Consider the following 19,890-nt stretch of genomic DNA (forward strand, 5'->3'; position numbering starts at 1 on the left):
TTTGATTTGTGGAATGGCGAACGATTTGTTTTCAAGACACCCCCTTTTGTTTGTTGGTATCGCTCCTCGCTGCGCATATTTGGGATTGGTATTGGCATTAGAGCGCGGCGTGACTGTATCTGTAGGAAGCCCCTTTTCAGGTTTAGATGTAAATAGAAATGCCTCTTCATTTTTGGATATTCTGTGCAAAACTTGGGTATCATTTTCATCACCATCCGTACTTGCTCGACGCCTCCTTGCGGTTGCTTCTCCCCTTGGCGAAGCTGTCCTCGAGGGCCTCGCGCTGGTTCTGCACATTCTGCACCAGCTGGCGAAGGCTGTGCTTGCCACCCTGGAGAGCGCGTACAGGGTTGTGTATCTGCTGTTCTCCTGACGCTCGGATCTCCTCGTTGTGCTGGTATTCCTTGTCCATATTGAAGTTAATAACCTTCTTGGCCGCTTGCTTGCCCAGGCCTCCACGGCCAAAGAGCTCACGTCGTTGGGCAGCTGAGAGGTTGAGATCGTCCGCCACCGTGTCCAGCGACTCAGAGCCTGGCAATGTGGTGGCAGATGGACCTGTTTGTGAATGGCTTGCATACTGCGCGTAGTCGGCGTATGCGCCCTCGTCGTGGGCCAATGAGCTTTCCTGGGTTGCAAACATGGGCTCATAGACAGCGCTTCGTGCCGTAGCATCTGCAGGTTCCGAAGGTTCTTCCGTGTGCATCGAAAATAGAGAGACTTTGGGAGGCGCTGGAGCGGGTTCTGGTCCTGGCTCGGGTTTTGCCTCCTTGGATTCTGCAGAGTTTGGTTGAGATGGTGCGGCCACTGGCTTCGCTGCCCCTGAATTCAACTTTTTCTTCTTCTGTGGGTTCCTTGCAACAGAGAGAGGCTTGAACATCAACGGCTTGCCCACAAGCTTGACCTCGTCGGCAGGCTTCTGTCCTTCTGGGATGGATGGTTGAGCAGCCTTTGGTGGCGGCAGGCTCAACCCTCCGGACGTGATGTTATCTCCCAGCCCTTCACCATCGTCTTCTGTCCCTCGACTGAAGCCCGGTGCAGCGCTCGTCTTGAGATTGACGCCTGGTCTCGATGTGGTGCTGCTTGATGCCGTAGAGGCTGTCTTTGGCTTGTTCGCATTCTTCGGGGCTGGCAGGAATGAGTTGAACCCCGAAAAGAGACCCGATCCCTTTGTTTTCGCGCGCTTCGCGGGAGGTTCGTCGTTTCGTTTGGGTGTATCGTTGGAGAGCTGAGGGAGGTTGACGACGATTTTGCCAGGATTGGATCGATCAACTACTTTCTGGAAGGGCTTCTTGGAGGACGTAGTCTTGAGGGCTGTCTTGACAGGGGCCTCAGCTTCGGAGCCTGAGCCCTCGGAGTCGGAATAATCAACCAGGCCCATGATGAATATTGGACAAAGAATAACCGTCAACTACAAAAGTTAAGGATGGAATCGCAAAGTTGTTTGGTTTCCTGAACCTCGCGACATGAGGTCGAAATGCGCCCCATTGTTGCCTCGCCTCGCTGGTGGCCCGTGCTCAAACGCAAGCCACATCGGTCCTTGCGCATCCAAGACGCGAACGAGGCTGCGCTGCGCCTGAACCCCACGAATAGGTAGCTTATCGCAACGCTCCGTACCAATGCTCCTCGCCCCTCAAACCTTCAACTCTAGCCTTCTTAGAATGACGAATTCCAAGATATCGGCGTGATACTGGCGTGATATATACCCGCCGAAGCAGTCGCCATCATGTCCGTCATTCAGTTGGAAGAGTACGTTGCGATCGAATCCCGACAGCCAGCATCCACTGACATGGCATTCCCCTAGACTCGTGTCCTATCAGCTCCGCACAAGCTACCTCAACGAGATCGCTGACGGCGTGGGCGAGCGCCTCCTGACCGTCAACGATGGCTTCCTAAACTCAGCTCCTTTCAAAGCCGCCGGCTGGCGACCCAATTCCTCTCACATCAAGCGGACACACTCACCCCCGATACCTACCGCTATTGCTTCCGAATACTTCCAGGCACCTCGACAGGCAGGCCTCACGCTCGAGGATGGAGATGAAGATGGAGGCATGCTCACCGCTGGCGGGTCCGATACCATGGGGCCCGGGATGGCTATCAAGCGGCGCAGGCGCCGGGAACAGATGGAAGAGGAGGACAGTAGCGACCTAAGCGACGACAGTGATGATGACACGGATCAAAGAGCCGCACAACAGATCAAGTTCGCCAAGATGCCCGTGAGGCATAGAGCAGGTTCATCGCCACTTCAAAACACCAACCTACGACAGGTAGGGGCAGTATCACCAAGGGCGCCCCGACGAGGTTCGCAGTCGGCATTGGAGACAGTAAGGGAGAGGCCACGAAGAGACACAGTCACCAGCAGCGAGATATCTTCTGAAAACGAGATCGACATTCCCACTGTCCAGAGACACCGAGAGGCTGCCAGGGCTGCAGCTAGGGCAGCGAAGCTTCAAGCGAGAATCCTTGAGGAGCCCACGCCTGGCATCAATCGGGTAGGCACTTCCCTCTTGCCAGAAGAGGAAGAAGACTCCGACGAAGCTTCAGATATGTCTGATGATTATGTGGAGAGCATAGACTCGGCATCAATCCTCGATGGTGTCGAAAACCCAGCTATTACTGGATCACCTACTCGTCAGGTTGTTGGAACACCGCCTAAGAACTTTGTGCGACAATCGACGATTCGCAAATCTCGGCCACCAACAAATCCCATCGTTCTTGGGTCTTTGCCGCCCCCGAGACCCATGAGCATGATCAGGCCCCTCAGCATCGCCCAGCCCAAGAGCTTGTTGTCAGCCGCGCTCAAGGCCAAGGACAAGAAACCCACTATCCCCTTCCACAGATTTGCCCATTTCAGCGGGCAGGGAACGCAGGGCCCCATTCGCGTGCGCATCTATGCCGCCTTCTCCAAGACGCCAAGCAAGCCGTTCCAAGTGCTCATCCGCCCACGTGTTCAGGACGGGCAGGGCGCCGAGAGGGTGGTTACCGTGGCAGACCTCATTGGCCTGAGCTTGTATCGCTACAATGAAGAGAAGATGGATCCGCCTATCCCCTCGGACAAGCTCAACATCAACTGGTGGACCCTTCGAATGGTTGAAGAGGGTGGTGAGGTGGATGATGATTTCCCTCCCGTTCCGAGGAGGGAACCATTGACCTCGTTTACTACGGTCAACAATGCTGCCATGCGAGGTGGAGGTCGTATGCGGTCGAATTCTACCGCTTATGATGAGTTTGCCTTGACAGCGGCCTCAGAGGAGGAGTATCTCGAGAACAAGGAACTTACACCACAAGAGGAGGAAGAGGAGCCTGTAACATCACAGGAGAGTGGTGGAGTGCCCCTCGACTCGGCAGAACCAGGCCGAGTGGATGAAGATGCCACGCCCAGAGGCACACCAGGCCCGCAAGTCAACTCTTTCCTGGCCGCCCGTCCACGACAGAATCCCATCGTCACGACGACGTACCGGTCAAATGCGCCTGCAGCAGACATGCCGCAGGCACCCATCGCGGCTCCAAACACATCACGAGGACAACAGAAGCTGCTCCGAATTCACATCATGTCTTCAGACATTGCACCAGGCCAGATGGTTACGCTCGATGTGACGACGGATACCTACCTAGCCGAAGTGCTAGATATGGTATGTCGGAAGAGACAGCTGGACAAGGCCAACCATGTACTAAAGCTACCCGGGTCGGGAGCTGTAGTCATGATTGACCGGCCCGTGTCGTCGATCGGCAACGTCTCCGATCTGGAGCTGTACAGGCGACGGTTCGCGACTGACGGGCCGTTGACCATCACTGGATCGCCAGGCAGTTCATCGCCAAAGATGCTACCGCTTACAGATCCTTCAACTCAGAAACGGAGCAAGAAACAGGTTCAGATGGTGGGAAGCCACCCACTGGCGCGAGAGTCTCTGAAGCAAGACGAGCTCAGCAATGCCAGCTACAAGAAGTACACGGTCTGGCGAAAGCAGCCGATGCGAATTGTAGGAATGAGCGAACGCATCTTGGTGATCGACGGCGAGTACATCCACATCATGCCAGCCTCGGGCGGCAAGGCGTTGCACGACGGCGGAGGTAAAACAACGACGGTGCACTTCAGCAATGTGGTCGGGTGCAAAGTGCCTCGGAAACATCCCACAAATGTCAAGGTAAGTTCATGCTGGTGTCCATTTATCTGATGTCGAGGTCATGTGTGATTCTAACGACGTACCAAAAATAGCTGGTGGTGTACAAGGCGACAGAGAGCAAACGGTACGATTTTGAGGCGAGGAGCACGCTAGAGGCAGCAGAGATTGTGGAAGAGCTCAAGAAGGGTATCTCCCCATACCGAGATGTCTGAGAAGGATTGCAAATGGATGCGTGGGTGTGTTGAGTACGTGGTGTATCACGACGACGACTCTGGAGATCGGCGTTTGGGGGCTGACAGACGGGACGGGCTATGGCAGTGATTGCGGCTACTCCCAACGGCGTTGGTTGGATATGACATTGAAGGCCAGCTGGAGAGCCTTGATGACGCAGGTAACCAGGACTTTTGTTGGAAATCTCGCACCCCATTCATCCGTGGCCTAGGTGGCTCGTGAGCTCGAACCGACCTCGAACGAGCCCGGTGCTTGGCCCAGGCCCCAGCCTGATGAGGGAACCACTTTGTTGAGGGGAGCGCGCGTGGCGGAGAAGCGATTCCTGTTTGGAACGAACGTTGAAGCAGACGGGCATTCAATGTCTCATTAAAGCGCGGCCCCCGTGCATCTCGATCAGGGGCCATTTCACGCAGATGAGGGTCAAGGCTGAGAACCTAGGCCCCATCCATGGCTTCTGAGAGCAGGCCTGGTGCAGGCTTGGCTCGCATTGGCCAAGCAACAGACCAAGGCAGCGGAATAACGACATTGGCGATCGGTAGTGCCAAGCCGGGGACATGGCAACGGGATTGTCATGGGGCATCAGAAGAGAGAGCGGTGGACGACTTCGTTCAACCACGGGCAGTCAGAGGAGTCCTCGCTGTCGATATCAAGTCTGCGAGGTAGTTTTATAACCAAGTTTAACTCTTTCTCTCCCAACCCAAAAAGCACACACAAGTGCTCGGCGCCTGGTCGAGTGGTCAACTCTACATTCCACGCCTAAAGCCAAACTCTCCTCTCTCTCCAAAAAAAAACTACAAATGGGCTACAACCATGACCACTGACCGGGCGCCATAAAAAAACAACCACTAAAAAACCGCAGAGAGAGTGAAAGAGTAAAAAACAGAAAAACCCCACAGCCCATATTTTTGATATTGAACATTTCACTTCCAGGTTCTGTTCTCTTTTTGTTGATCATTCACCTCCAGGATACAAATGCAGCGACTTTGATGTACAAACCCGGGGAGTGTGACAACGGTTTTGTTCGTGGCGTCAGCCAAGCAAGACAGGGGGGAAGAAGCAAGCAAAAGCAGGCAGGCTGCGGGGAGATGGACAAGGGAGATGCTGCAATAGCCGGTGAATGAATGTCTAATGAGCCGTGCGGGACGATCTCGAGTGATGGCAATTGCATGATGGGATCCATGGGATTGAAGGATGTGAGATGATCCCCGAGACTGGCAGTGCTTCTTGTTGATCTGGAGCATACCTACCTCGAGACAAGAGACGGACATGGAGTTACTACGCATTCATTGGAACTCTGGTCTGCTCGTCTGGGCTGCATGTCGCGTGCCGCGCCTTCAGGTACAGGTACTGCAGGCGGAAGGCCCTGGAGATCGATCCATCAGCCAGACCAGAGAGGCACGCCTCGTGTAGGGCGGGTCTGGCCGTTGGTTTCTCCTCCGAATAGCAGCGGTCTCGCCTGGAACGAAAGGCATTGCTGTCAGGGTCTGTGCTGGGTTGCAAATCACGTCGCATACCGCCGACAATCCCAGCGTGTTATTTTTCCTTGAAGAGATGGGCCTTGCCTCCATACCTACTTATCCCTGACAAAGTCCGGGAGTTTCCACAGCCTACAGGAGTAGTCCTGCCCCAGAGCATCGGTCGATCCCCAGGACGCTAGCGGCAACTGGTGCTTCTCGAACAGCAAGCTCCTTGGGGGGAACACGACAGGACGGGAACGGCGAGGACGGCAAGTGTCTCTTGTCGGCCGGCGTGTGATTGGGTGGGCGTCCCAACAGGGCTTTGAACGAGGCTTGTTTCGGGTGTGAGAGCTGCTTACTGTATGTGAGTTGGCATCCAACAGCTGTCGGCTGTGAGTAAGGGAGGAGGAGCTGGATCTTTCATGCAATGCGATGCCCTGCCCCTTGAGAACAAGATTGCAATGTCTTTGATAGGGATACAGACCGAGAATGATTCAGGTACGAGCTCCGCTTGATTCATTCGTTGTCGACTGATTGTTTGCCCCAAGGCTTGCAGCAATATTATAACGGTGCAGCAGCAACAGCATTGAGAAGGAAGCTCCCTGGTACCTGCTACGTAGTGGGTAGCTGCGAAGGATGGAAGGTACCTCTGGGAGCACTTGACATCCATTGAAAGTGTGGGGTTGGCTGTTAACCTCTCCACTGTGACGCAAAGACCCGGCTCCCATTACGCGATGGCCTTTTCTCCACCTCCATCCAACATTTGCATTCGATTGCTGCTGCTGTCAGCTCGAGCTCTGAAGCCAAGCAAGGCAACCAAGGCATTCTCAAACGCCAGGGCACATTCTGCAGCAGCTGCTCACTAGCCGATGGCCTTATCCCCTTTCAAGCAAGCATCTCGGGTTCGGCATCGCCAACTGACTTTTCCCCCTCCCAATCAGAGCCTCATGGCTAATGGCGACTTCCGACGGGGAGAGGAGAGGATACGGTCACCCCTGTTACAATGGGCTTAAGCATGATGAATGATGATGTTACCGCTACCGTCTACCTTGAACGGGAGACGTCCCGCTGGGCAATTCCTGTTTTGGGCGAGAGATGGATCTTGCAGCTTGGCTTCATGTTTGAAAGCCGTTGCTTCACCATTTCCAGGTTTTCCAACCTCGGAAAACGGCATGGCGACAAGACAAGCCAAAGCGAACCAAAGCAAGGTACAAACGAATCAACCGTTTCCTTGGCTTTTTGGTACGGTGAACGCAGCTAGGATGGATTGACTTTTACGGTCTGCACCGAAACTTCGAGGTTTTGGCTCGTATGAGGCTGCCTGAAATGCATGGCGAAGTGCTCCTCGGATCGACTAGCTCGTGGTTATTTCCGGCAACACATCGTCAAGGGAGAACCGAACTCAACTCAAATGTGAGACTGACCGGCATGGCCTCCCTCGTCTCCCTCGGAGGCTGAGTCGCTGACTCTCAGCTGAAGCCACAGGCTGTTCCTCGAGCCAGCTCGGCCATGTGTCTAGGCCCCGAAGGGGGGGAGTGGGAGGGGACCGACACAGACAGCTCTGTTCCGTCGTCTAGACTGACATCAGTCAAATGTCAGACACCCATGCACCGATCGATGGTCCCGACAGGCCTCTAACCATGCTCCGGGCCCCCTAGAGGAATAGCGGAGACTCCGGGGCTGATGGGGGCGTGGCCGTAGAGTGTCGACAGAGAGTCCATGCAAGATGCCATGGCCTGCTTGGCCGTCCATAAAACGTCCTGTCCTCCGGTCGTTTCTGTCTTCTTGTTTCCAGTCTTCCTCTCTATCCACCGTTGTCCAATCCCAGCTCAGACCAGTACTCTTGTTGTCGATATCACTCACTCAGAAACTCAAACCCTTCCAACACTCTCACTACTTACACAACACCGTCACAATGAAGTACTCTGCTGCTACCGTCTTCGCCATCATGGCCCTTGCCAAGGTATGCATTACACATGAGCCGTTCAAGATACGGCTGTTGACATGATACACAGGCCCAGTCCGTCTCCGTACCTGGCGAGGATCAGGTTTCTTCCATCATCGGCGATGTCAGCAGCCGTGTTGAGAGCATCGCCTCTGAGGTCTCGAGCCGAGCAGCTGATGCCTCCGCCGGTGCCTCCTCCATTGCCGAGGAGATCTCCTCCCGTGTTGCCAGCCTCAGCAGCGCCGCCACTGCCAGCGGTGCCTCCGAGACTGTCACCGAGACCGGCACCGTGACCGCTACCGGCACCGCTACTGACGAGACCGAGACTGGCACCGCCACCGATGAGACCGAGAGCGGTACCGAGACTGGTACTGAGACTGGCACCGAGACCAAGTCTGTCGACACGGCTGCTATTGCCAGCAAGACCAGCGAGCTCGGCGACCGCATCGCCAGCCTGAGCTCAAAGGTGGCCGACGCTACTGGCGAGGCCGCTGCCTCGATCAGCTCTGAGATCGCCGCTGCCACCTCTGAGATCGGTGCTCTCGCCAGCAGTGCTACCGAGGGCAACTCGGGTGCCATGCACACTGCTGCCATCGCCATGGGTGCTCTCTTTGGTGGTGCCGCCGTCATTGTCAACATGTAAAGAGTTGATTTGATCCACTTTGAATTTCAGTCTTCACATGCAAAGCCAAGCGGGAATGAAAACGTCGAACGGTCAATTCTTCTTTTTTCTCTTTGTACACGCCATACAAAACAACACACATCAAAAGGGAGTCTCCCTCGCCTGTCTGAACCCCAGCCAATCCGATGGATGCAAGGGGGTGTGGCGGGAACTCGGGATTTAATCATCTAGCGCGGGAGCATCTGCCGCTAGAAGGGACGGAACTGGTTTATTTACAGTACTTTTAGAGGTGGACTGAGATGAGATTGGAAGTATGGGGGTGGATAACTTTGTAACGTTTTATATCATTAACAAGAGAAGGGTTTTACTCTTTTATTCACATTCATGTTCATGGATTGATGACTTGATTACTCGATTTTAATGCATCATGAGGCGTACAAGGCCATATCCACAATCCTTGCCAGCCATGTACCAATGACGATCCCCCAGACTTGTACATGACATGGGTGTTGGCCCGGTTTACCGACCTTTGGTGTTGCTTCACTGGCCCAGCATCATCCACTTGGCCGCTGACACGGGACGTGCATACAATAATCGCATAGCATAGCATTGCACTGCATCGCCCATGACGTCCTAGAAGCCAAAGGAATACGAGAGGCGACGTAATCCTTTGCCCTCTTTCCATAGAGCGCCGCATGCACAAATTCCTCTTTGGTCTTGATTGGTTGCACCGTAGCTGGCATTCGTGATGAGATCTCGTTTCACCTATTCCGCCATATAGTGAAACACTGGTGTCAACACACTCCCATTCATTCCTTCCTCATGAGTAGCGATGCCTTCACGAGCTTTTTGTGATTAATTGCCTCGTCTAAAGGGGGCGTGTAGGAATGTTCTCGGGGTCCAACGTGATCCTCTTTTTATTGCTTGCTTAGCCTCAATATCATTACCGAGTACGAAAGGGGGACCAGAACGTTCCTTGGACCGAAATACGATCCGAATTCCATGCGTTTTGTCATTTTGAAACAGGGCCCTTGGGTCAGCTTATGTTGATTAACCTCGGGTGGTTGTCAGCATGCATTGAGCATACTGCCAGCAGCAACGACCTCCTTGGCATCGCCTTGTATGCCCATCTAAGCTTTCTGCGCCATGATCCCAAGACGACGAACACCTAAGAGAGACCCTGCAGCATGTAGGCAGCACTCACTCGATGCTGTTTCTTCCATTCTCCTCCCCAAACTTGTTCAAAAGGGTATCACGCTGCTCCATCCTCAAGCCTTGGGCCGGCTGTCTGCCCAGAGTCTATCAATGATCTGAAAGACAGCCGTCACCCCCTTCATCGTATCCTCATCTACCTGACCTCCCAGCTTCTGCTGTATCTTGTCCGGATGCCACCGCACACGCTCGTCCTTGAGCTGCGCCACAAACGCCTTTTCCCCAATCTCTTGCGGATTCAGTCCGTTGACTAGAAACTTGCGCACAGCGGCTTCGTCGACGTCCTCGCGACGACCGCTCTCCACGGGCCATGCGAGCGTCGCCCGCGTGCCGTCCCAAGCTGACCAGGCGGAAATGTAGTCTTCCCATAGTGTGACCCATCGTCGACGCTGTTTGCGTTCCTCGCCGCGACGTAGACTGCGCTCCATGTCTTCTTGTAGTTTCTGCGCAAGGCGATCCTCCTCTGCCTTGCGCTTCCTTGCTTCTTCCCGGCGGGCACGCTCTTCTAGTAGTCCAGCGTGCGTCTTTTCCCACATCTTCTGGCGCACATGGGCAGCGTACTCTTCCTCCGTCATCTGCTCCAGATACCCCGTAGGACCCACGCGCTCGTTGGAGTAGACGTGGATGGGCTGGCCGTAGACGCCCTCCCAGTACGCAGCGCCCTCATCATCGGCCATGGCGTCAAAGAGAGACTCGCGAAAAGCAACCTCGGGGTCGAGAGGTTCCGGCTCGTGGGGGTTAGGTGGGGTGGGAGAGCGGTGCCGTCGACGATGTCGATGGTGGCGACGATGCGAACGCCTGTGGGAATCATCATGGTCGCGGTGTCGGTCTCGAGACGTGCGACGTGATCTATGGTGATCCTTCAACCGGAGACGCGAACGTCTAGGCCTCGTACTGTCGGCATCCTTGTCGTCGCGGTCATCGTCGGGGCGCTGTGACGTCGTGTTCGGCGATGGCTCCCTCTTGACGTCGTCGCGGTCCGGTGATGCGCTTCTCCTTCTGGATCGAGGCTTGTCGGGGTTGATGGAGGAGAGGATGTGGCGTCTTCGAGGGGACTGCGGAGCTTCGCCCATCATTTGGCGGCCATCAAGTTGGTGACATCGAGTCCGAGACGTTGGTTCCAAGCTTGAGGTTGATGATTGATGTTGAATTTAGTGGGGCATCCCATGGCATGTGTCTTGCCGCCTAAGATACGCCACGAGAGGGCGCACCAACCAGAAGCTCTCCCCTACCACCACTTGCAGGTTGCACTGCAAATTTAACCCAGCCCAAAAGGCGATATGGGTTATTCAAGAACCATGCCTTGCATGCGTAGGTCGCTGTATGCATAATGGTGTCTTGTTTTCCAGGCCAATCCATCAAGTAAGAAGCTACCATATTCAAGATGATCTTGGGCGCACAAGAGCAGGTAGTGGATGGTTTCGATTACCAAGATCCTAGAATCAGAATACAATTCCGCAACGAGAGCGCAGGCAATTCTAATAAGCTTGAGGTGACGTCTATGTTCCAATTGAGTTGGTGAAAGATCACGGAAAAAAAATAGTAACAGTTCAGGGGGCAAAGAGACGATCAGCTAGACATCGCCAAACAGTGAATAACCTCAGGCAAGAGCCCCTAGGGAACAAATAGATACTCGGCATATTATGTCTCCTTGAGTTCAGATATTGTATTCCATGGCGAGGATTGATGATGGGTAGCTTCATTCTCCAAGGTGAAGCCGTAGCTTGCTGTATTTGGGCGAGCCCAGAGAAGATGCAACACTTCGGCCGCACCATGGTCGGCCCTTTCTCTACAATGAGACCTAGAAACCCGCTCGCCAAATACATTTAGAGGAATCAATACTTTGACAGTTCTGGCGTCTTCTTTAGCATCTTTCTCCAAATCTCGGCTTTCCAGAGGCCAGCAAGGGTGCACCTCCGTGCCTCAGATAATTGAGCTTAACGAGCCGAGCAGAACCAAGGGCCAGAAATAAACGTGAATTTCTGTTTTCCAAGTGAGTTGATCCGGTTGAATAATGCTTCTCACACATCCGTACGATGCATCTTTTCTCGAGTTCATCCTTGTTCCAACCTCTCTCGTCTGCTGTCCCGGATGTCTCAACAGGCATGACATGAATGATTAGGGGGCACAGAGAATCGAGTCGCCGTACTCTTTTATCATGTCAGCAACAGTGCGATTGATGATCCTATCTTAATATCGCGACCCAAGGATGCCTCCATGGAAGAGGAGTCATCAGCATGGTGCAAAGGATGGATCAACCCAAGTGAATTGGTGCAAAGGATGCCAGGACTTGGTAAGCCGGTTTCCGTCGCCCGACTGCCGTTTAGGGGCAATAATGGGATCCATGAAAATCAGTTTGATGCAGAAGCATAGTCCACTAGTTACAGGCTTGTCGACAGGACATGAAAGAGTCCACGAGCGGTTGCTGCGAAATGAAGTCACTAACTAGGTAACTCAGAGCTAGTATGCTCTCTAGTTAGTTGGAACATACATTAATTTGCTATACCTCCAAGATTTGAGGCCATACAAACTTGTAAATTAAACCCGACGTACTCAATACTTACCATTTTACGCAAATTGATCACATGCCTCTGTATATTACTTATATCCATCAAGTCCAGAATGACTATACTTGGTTTCATCGACTGTGGAAGCCAAGAATCACGTATAGAGTCAACACCGAGCAGGGATGAGGACGACTATGCTCAGGGTATTAGATAAGTTGAACGCGGGGTATTTCTCTCACAGCCACGTCCATTGTATCACTTTCTCTTCAACTCCTTCACACTGCACTCTCCAGTTGATCAAACCCCTGGACTTATCTTGAGATAGTCATGGAGAAGCAACATCTCAGTGCTTTCGACTATGACAGCTACTCTCTGCCCTCGGCAGCAACCCACATCCGCCTAATCGAACTTCTTCCATCAAGTTCGGCCGCAACATCCGGATCAGCCGACCATCACTTCTCCAGTCATCTTTCGTGTCATCTTACTCTCACGCCAATATCCAAACCAAAGGCCTACAAAGCAGTCTCATATACTTGGGGCACATCTGAGAGGACATGCTCCCTCGATATTTCGGGGACCAACTTGCCCATCACTCCCGCTCTTGACACCGCCCTTCGACACCTCAGAAGACGAGAGCAGCCAATAGCCCTATGGGTCGATCAGATCTGTATCGACCAAAGCAACCATGCTGAGAAAGCAGATCAAGTGCTCCTCATGTCCGACGTCTACACCAAAGCCGAGCAAGTGTTAATCTGGCTTGGACCCGAGGCCGACAGATCTGATGAGTTGATGGATCTATGGCAGGAAGTTGGACAACGAGCACTGAACCTAGGAATTCAAGACTATTTTACGAGAGAGCATCTGCCTTTGCTGCAAGACATAATGAAGGATCCCAAGTTCGATCATCCTCTTACACAAGGCTATCACGAGCTTGTCGATTTGGCGCGGCCACGATTCGAACATCTCTTGCAGGCAACGGTTGACTGGAACGACAGGTTCTGGTTCCGTCGAGTCTGGACAGTTCAGGAGCTTTGCCTCTGTCAAGACACGGTATTTGTCTGTGGCTACAAAATAGTCCAGGTAGAGCTCGTTCGATTAGCTTGCAACATCCTGTCAGCAGCGATAAGTCAGTTGGTACGAAGTCATCCAGATTCAGACGCCAAGTTTCGGGAACTCGCGTACACAGCATTGAGCCAACGTGCTAGGCCTCTCCTCAGCATACGACACCGCAGGCAAAACTTCGACAAGGGTCTCGGAGAAGGGGATGAGCTACTTCACCTATTCCAAAAGCTGTTTGTCAATAGTGACACGATGGCGACGAGGAACCGAGACCGCATGTATGGGTTATTGGGTCTGGCTGTCGACGCGGAGAGGCTTGCCATCAAGCCAGACTACGCTTCTGAAGACCCGTCGCCTATTTTCACCGAAGTGGCTCGAAAGGTGATTCGGAGTGGGCGAGTAGAGCTGTTGTCGTTCTCGCAGTTTCCAAAGGAACATGACCTAGAACATCTCCCGTCTTGGGTACCAGACTGGAGGCCAAATCTTGAAGCCTCCTACTACACCATTTACGAGAGCGGCGAGGACCATCTTTTAGCCGCTTCAGGGGATACCAAGGTGTGTCTTGAGCCAGTTCAGGATCCCAATCTCTTGGCTATCAGGGGTTACATGGTTGATACAATTGAGGAAGTGGGTGAGAGATGGCATGCTTCGAATTCACATGCTCTGTGTCAAGCTCATCTATCCCGCATCGTGGACTTCTGCGCCAAATCAACTGCCAAGAATGAGCCTATATACGACAAAGACGAACGACGGGCCGAGGCAGTTTGGCGAGTGCCCGTTGGAGACTTGTACTGGACCAAGGATACGCCAAACGCTCGTGCTAGCCGTCCACTTGCAAGCGACGAGTATCTCGACTGTCTTTTCATCCTTGAGCTACTAGAATCATGGCCGAACATGACCCCCGAGGAGCGAACAGCACGTTTTCCAGAACTTGAGGCACGGAGGTTCCCATCTGGCTCGTATAGGGGCAACATGGCTGCCATGGATGGGAAGAAACCATACTTGACACGGAAGGGATATGTTGGCATGTGTCCAAGTCACGCAGCTGAGGGAGATCAAGTTGTTATCTTTATGGGAGGGAGGATCCCGTATGTGTTGCGGCCATTGGAGGGCAGCGAGGAGTTTTCGTTTGTGGGTGAGGCATATTGCGATGGAGTCATGGACGGTGAGATTCTAGAGAGAGCGGATGAAAGACTGTTTTTGATTAGATAAATGTCCTAGAGCTTTCATGGTGTCTATGCTCTTGACTATCGAGTTTTGGGTAGAGACGTAGGGTAGGTGAAGCTTGGATAAGTTGCTGACCATAGTAGAGCTCCAGGTTCATGCCTTTATATAACGAACTGATTGATGTCTGTCTTAATCATGAAACGGATGGTTATTATGCTAATGGGTCGTTGAAGAACCTATCATGTCCAGTTTGTTATGGGCATGTTCCATCAATTGCGAGTTTCCTTCCATACCCTCCAATTGATGTACTATGGCACCAGGATAAAGGCTGGGGAAGATGCTCAACACACCAACAAAGCCTTTGGCATACATGCTTGGCTTATATGGATCTTAATGCAACGACTAAATGAATGGTGAAAGGGACACGATAAGAGCTTGTCTTTACCCCGGACCTTTGCCTCCTGCTCTTGGGTTACTATCATATTAGAGAATGGCACTGATGAGAATTCGGCAAGGACACCTTTAGTGATAATGAATTTCAACTATCCGAGTCCCATAACGACCCGAATATCCACTCCCCTACCTATTCCCACGAGGTAGACTCATAGAGTTTGAAGTTAGAGTTGGCAGCCCGGGAATAACTCCAACGTGCGTAGATTTACAGGGCAACTCTCCCATAAGCCACCCAAGCATAATTGATTAGCGTCTCTCATGTGGACGCGAAGAGTATTGTTTATATCAACGCCGTTGGAAATAGATTGCACATTTATAGAAAACACATGGCTGGGCGACTTGAATGTCAGCCTCCCTGGAAGGCGGAAGGAATTGAATAGTCAGCCACTTTTACGCATCCATGATGGTGCCAGCCATTGAGCCAAGGTGTATTTAGCCACACTGGTGACCAAAAACCTCTTATTCAATATGCTGATAACGTCTCCGAGGCTTCATAGTTTCTAATCCAACCATCGTTAGCAGCTAATCTACTAGAGACGAATGGATGATCCAATGGATGCAAGGAACCCGACATTTTCTCTAGTCCTTGCACTTTTAGCGGCTCCCAGAAGGCAAATGCCCCTGACTCCAGCAGGTTTTATTGCCTCTAGGGGGCACTCTTCAGGGTCTCAAGTGCCCCGCATCGACCAATCGACAGCCTCCAAATCGCTCGCAGGGCTGGGTTGAACGATCCATCCCATTCTTGGTCTTTGCCAGTTCAGTTCAAGTCAGCCATCCCATCTTATCCATTGCAACTTTTGACGGGATACCCTCATCCTCCTCACCTTCGCCCTTGCGTCTTTGCCCGTTCTTGCCATAGGCGCATAGCGGCACACCTTACAAGACGGGGACTCTAGCCGACGCATCATGCGCAGATAGCGCCCATAACCTCTTCTAGCATTGGTTTTCGTCTGCGCAACCTCGATTCTAGCTTGGCACCCATCAGATAACAATCATGGGAGGCATACTATTGCTCCTGGGACTATGCGTGAGTTGGCTCTCTCTTTCTGCTATGCGCAGATAATTCTCTACTAGAGACTGACCGTAGATCTATAGGTGATCATGGCTTTGGCGTACGTTCGATCGTGATCCTCGAATTCGATATCATATCCAGCGCTAACTGATCCAACAGCTCGTTCCTCGCTGGAGCGCTGCCGCTGTCCATGTCACTATCACAGTCCCAGCTCCGCCTACTCTCGAGCGTCGGCGTAGGCATCTTGGTCGGCACATCGCTCATCGTAATCATCCCAGAGGGGATTGAGGCCGCCGCCGCGCCAGCTGAGGCCTCGCACATGCACAGAGTCCGAAGCTTGGTGCGCCGAACCCCCTGGAGCCACGCCATCCTCACACGTGGCCTCCCCGACTCAATTCCCACCGTCAGCACGCTTTCCAGCCGCGATCGCGCCGACCCCGATGCAATTGTGCGCCGTCTCGTAGACTCTGCGTCCAAGAATGCCCAATCGACCCGGTCCGATGTCAAGGCCGCAGTCGAAGCCCCTGAAGCGCCCACGACCGGCGATACCACCACCAAGGACGACACCACGACCGATAAGGGAAATGACAAGGCTGGGAGTGGACATGAGAGCGGTAACAGCGACGATGAGGACCTTCAAGAGGGCCATGATCACGAGCATACGCACGAGCATTCGATCCCGACTTTTGAGATTGGCTTCTCCCTGATCCTGGGCTTCTTGCTCATGTTCCTCATCGACCGGCTACCTCGACATGCGACTGAAAGCCTCCACTCGGTACCCCAGATGAGGCACATCAGCCTCGACAACCTGAACGGCGATTCTGCTTCTGTGGACGAGGAGGCGGATGGTTTCTTGGGGTCGCTGACACCAACCCCGCGACGCGCGCGAAGCTTGGCCACGACCACGGGACTTGTCATTCACGCCGCAGCCGACGGAATTGCTATGGGTGCTTCGTCGACAACTACAGACATGAAGCTCGGTTTCATCATCTTTGTCGCCATCATGATCCACAAGGCTCCCGCCTCCTTTGGTCTTACCTCCCTCCTCCTGAAGCAGGGTCTGTCGAAGCGAGCTGCGAGGGGCCACCTCATCGTTTTTAGTCTGGCCGCTCCTTTCGGCGCCATCATTACATGGCTCATCATCACTTTGTTGGGCGGTTCCAAGGTTGAGGGCGACCACTGGTGGACAGGCATGCTGCTCCTCTTTTCAGGAGGCACGTTCCTGTAAGTTGATACTCCCACTTCTACCATGAGAGCAGGCAGCTAACCAAGACCAGATATGTCGCTATGAATGCGATGCAAGAGGACAACAGCGTTCACAGCCATGGTCATGGCCATGAGCATGGCCTCAACGGCTACGCAGATAGCAATGGCCCTGCCCAGCGGAAACCCAAGGGTCCGCAAATGCGTGATACCTTGGCCACCATCGGCGGAATGCTGGTGCCGCTTCTAACACAGTTCGGCCACCACCACTGAGCGAAATGATATCCTTTCCCTTTCCTGCGTTGCTGCGGTGTTTCTGGGTGGGTTGAAACGACACGGCAGCAGAGACGTGGGCCATATGGCGCCTTTTTCACTTTTTCTTGTTCCTCTTCTTTCAGTTGGGCCGGCGAGCCCTTTTCAAATGATACGGAAACGGGTCAGAATAGATTCATGAGCGATTCTCGAGGCGATAAAAGTCGAGCTGCGGATAGGATGTATACGAACGACATGGGCCATGTAGAACACCTTGGGTATTGTTGACTGTATGACTACCTAGACCTTCGAGATTCAATATAAAAATGTCGAGTTTTATGTCAACATCAAGGTTCCACTCACAGATATGAGCCCTGCAATTCTAAGGATCTCCTGTCAAAGTTGGTGCAACATTATCCGAAAAGAAGGGATTTCATGGAGCCAGGGTGTTGCTTGCTAGTTCATTGAATCTGCGTTTCAAGTGAGAACCTCGTCTCCAGACGTCGGACCCGTCCCCAGAATGACCAGGATAGGGCTCATGAAGGTATGAGGTTTGTTCTAAGTATAGCCCACGCGCTTCAGGGTGGCGTGACAACGTTGGATGGCGCCTCTGGCTGTGCATCCATGAGACGGGAAATGATAGATGAAGGAGGATGGTCTGTGTTGGTGCATTCGATTGGAGAAGAGGGAACGTGTAGGGTGAAATTAATGTCCGAAATTGGGAATGGTTCTTGATGTAAGAATCCAATGGATCCGTATGTCATGTGCGGAATTATACGGAGGCCCAGAGTTGGTTCTTGTCTCAAAGGGCGAAAGAGTCGATAATCAAGGAGATTAACCTGTCAAGTCAGATAAAACAGGGTGAGCACCAGCCAAGCCAACAGTTCGGCCAATTCCGACTATCATGGCATAGCCCGTGGTCCGTTTCGACACTAGCAATCGTGAGAATTGCAAGGGGCTCAGGCAAGGGTGAGACGGAAACGATGCAGGTTTCTAAGGCATTGCGTGAAGCAGACCGGCACATGCGCAACATGGTGTTGACGCCATCAGAGTATCCGTATTCCCATGCTCTCTTCACGTACCGAGGTTTCGGTCGGGTTCAAGGCAGAACGACGTCAGAGGAGTTGTGCTTGCGATGTGGTGGCTTGCGCTAGGTGTTTGACGGGAGATGGCATTCGGCTTGTGTGTTTGAATAGGAGATGACGGCCAATTCAGTATCCTGCATTCGGCATGAGTGAAGCAACTAGTTCCACGTAGTATCCGTAATAGTTCTTGTTGCTGCCAATCCATGAGTAGCGCGAGACATTCCGACATGGAACGTTGGACGAGATCTTAACTTGAGGAGGTGTTTGATCGATGCGGGTGGGATCCAATATTGTCTTGTCATGAGCCACCCAAGGCGTCACATCCCATCACATGGCTAAACTCGAAAGGGGATTTATCGCGATGCGGAGAAGGACCATTGGAAGTTGGCATCTGACTTCCACGAAACTTGGAACTCGTTGTCAGAATTGGATTCCACTTGCATCACATCCATGTCCAGTACAAGCAGGCCCGCAACTACCTAGCTGCCGTTAGTCAGTCAGTCACCAGCTCCCTCGTCTGCATGTTCGGCTCGGACAGAGCGACATCAGCCGTTGAGCCTGCTGATGAAGAAAATTGCTTCCAGAGTCATGAGCAACTGACTGTATTGTAGATGCCCGGCCCGCACCGAGTCAGATGCTACTTGCTTTCAAATGGGCTGAAACGGCATGTCCGGTTCTGGTGCTGCTGTAAAAGCCAGGAGCCACGGCTGCCCCTCGCACGGCCTCTACCGCGCAGGAACCAACCTTGACTGAGCCAATTGAAACATGGGGACGCGGCCGAGCGCTGTGGGCACCCTCATGCGGACGGATCTGAGGGTAAGGGAGGGAGCCGCTGGTGGAAGCCCGCTAGTAGCAGAGGGCTCCGTTTCACCGTTTTGGATGGATTGGATGGATGTCGAGTCGTCAGCGTCTTGTACTCGGCGCAAAGTCTGTAAACTGTGTAGTGTGTAGTAGCAGAAACATGCAGCACGCCAGGCGGCTAAGATACATGCCCAGTAATCTTTCTCTTCTTTACTTATTGCATAGATGCAGTATCTGAGACAGGGGAATGCAAAGCAAGAGGAAGGCATGAAAGTTACGGGAAAGAGTAGGCGCTCTCTCGGTCCTTCCCCTGTGTTCACATCTATTACATGCCTCCTACTGAAACCCCTCTCATGATCAAACTTGGATTCTTCACAACCTAACCCATTCAAACAAAACACCTGAAAACAGAGACAGCTCCTACAAGAAAGGAACTGTTGTCGGTGGCCTTCTTTTTTGGTCCTTTCGGCGTTCGGGCCTCCATTCGTTTCATTCATTCACTCAGTCACTGAATCACCGTTCGTCCCTCCAATCAGCCACCTCACCTCTCTCCGTCTCGTCTTAGCCGCCGCATCCGTTGAATGCCTCGACAACAACAAAGGCCCTTGTTTACATCGTCAAGGCAGAGACGGACGGACAAGACAAACCCACTGCTCAACTGGTAAGACACGATTCACCCGCGAACTCAAGCCCTGGCAGCCAAGTTGGCCACTCGCCGGTCACGGCCACAACCGGCATGACCCTGTTGGGAAATAAACGGAAC

The 19,890-nt window shown here is 52.9% G+C and overlaps 5 protein-coding genes across 5 annotated transcripts; 3 read left to right on the plus strand and 2 right to left on the minus strand.

Annotated features, from left to right (window-relative positions):
- Window positions 1–208: 208 nt before the first annotated feature.
- LRP88_06890 (mitotic checkpoint regulator, MAD2B-interacting-domain-containing protein) lies at window positions 209–1,378 on the minus strand (the record flags this gene model as incomplete). The annotated part of the gene is made up of 1 exon (XM_083243427.1): window positions 209–1,378. One exon carries the CDS (start codon window positions 1,376–1,378, stop codon window positions 209–211), a length of 1,170 nt encoding a protein of 389 aa, XP_083100651.1.
- Window positions 1,379–1,723: 345 nt separating this feature from the next.
- LRP88_06891 (stress-activated map kinase interacting protein 1-domain-containing protein) lies at window positions 1,724–4,333 on the plus strand (the record flags this gene model as incomplete). Its single annotated transcript, XM_083243428.1, has 3 exons — window positions 1,724–1,746; window positions 1,802–4,142; window positions 4,214–4,333. 3 exons carry the CDS (start codon window positions 1,724–1,726, stop codon window positions 4,331–4,333), a joined length of 2,484 nt encoding a protein of 827 aa, XP_083100652.1.
- Window positions 4,334–7,724: 3,391 nt separating this feature from the next.
- LRP88_06892 (uncharacterized protein) lies at window positions 7,725–8,397 on the plus strand (the record flags this gene model as incomplete). The annotated part of the gene is made up of 2 exons (XM_083243429.1): window positions 7,725–7,772; window positions 7,825–8,397. 2 exons carry the CDS (start codon window positions 7,725–7,727, stop codon window positions 8,395–8,397), a joined length of 621 nt encoding a protein of 206 aa, XP_083100653.1.
- A 1,247-nt stretch (window positions 8,398–9,644) lies between these two features.
- On the minus strand, window positions 9,645–10,661 carry LRP88_06893 (uncharacterized protein; the record flags this gene model as incomplete). The annotated part of the gene is made up of 1 exon (XM_083243430.1): window positions 9,645–10,661. The coding sequence occupies one exon, from the start codon at window positions 10,659–10,661 to the stop codon at window positions 9,645–9,647; it is 1,017 nt and encodes a 338-aa protein (XP_083100654.1).
- Window positions 10,662–15,768: 5,107 nt separating this feature from the next.
- On the plus strand, window positions 15,769–17,262 carry LRP88_06894 (Mn(2+) transporter ATX2; the record flags this gene model as incomplete). The annotated part of the gene is made up of 4 exons (XM_083243431.1): window positions 15,769–15,801; window positions 15,870–15,886; window positions 15,946–17,010; window positions 17,064–17,262. 4 exons carry the CDS (start codon window positions 15,769–15,771, stop codon window positions 17,260–17,262), a joined length of 1,314 nt encoding a protein of 437 aa, XP_083100655.1.
- Window positions 17,263–19,890: the final 2,628 nt, after the last annotated feature.

This window comes from Fusarium phalaenopsidis (genome assembly GCF_050370095.1).
Source record: "Fusarium phalaenopsidis strain FUZ10S chromosome Unknown contig_32298, whole genome shotgun sequence".
NCBI lineage: Eukaryota > Fungi > Ascomycota > Sordariomycetes > Hypocreales > Nectriaceae > Fusarium > Fusarium phalaenopsidis.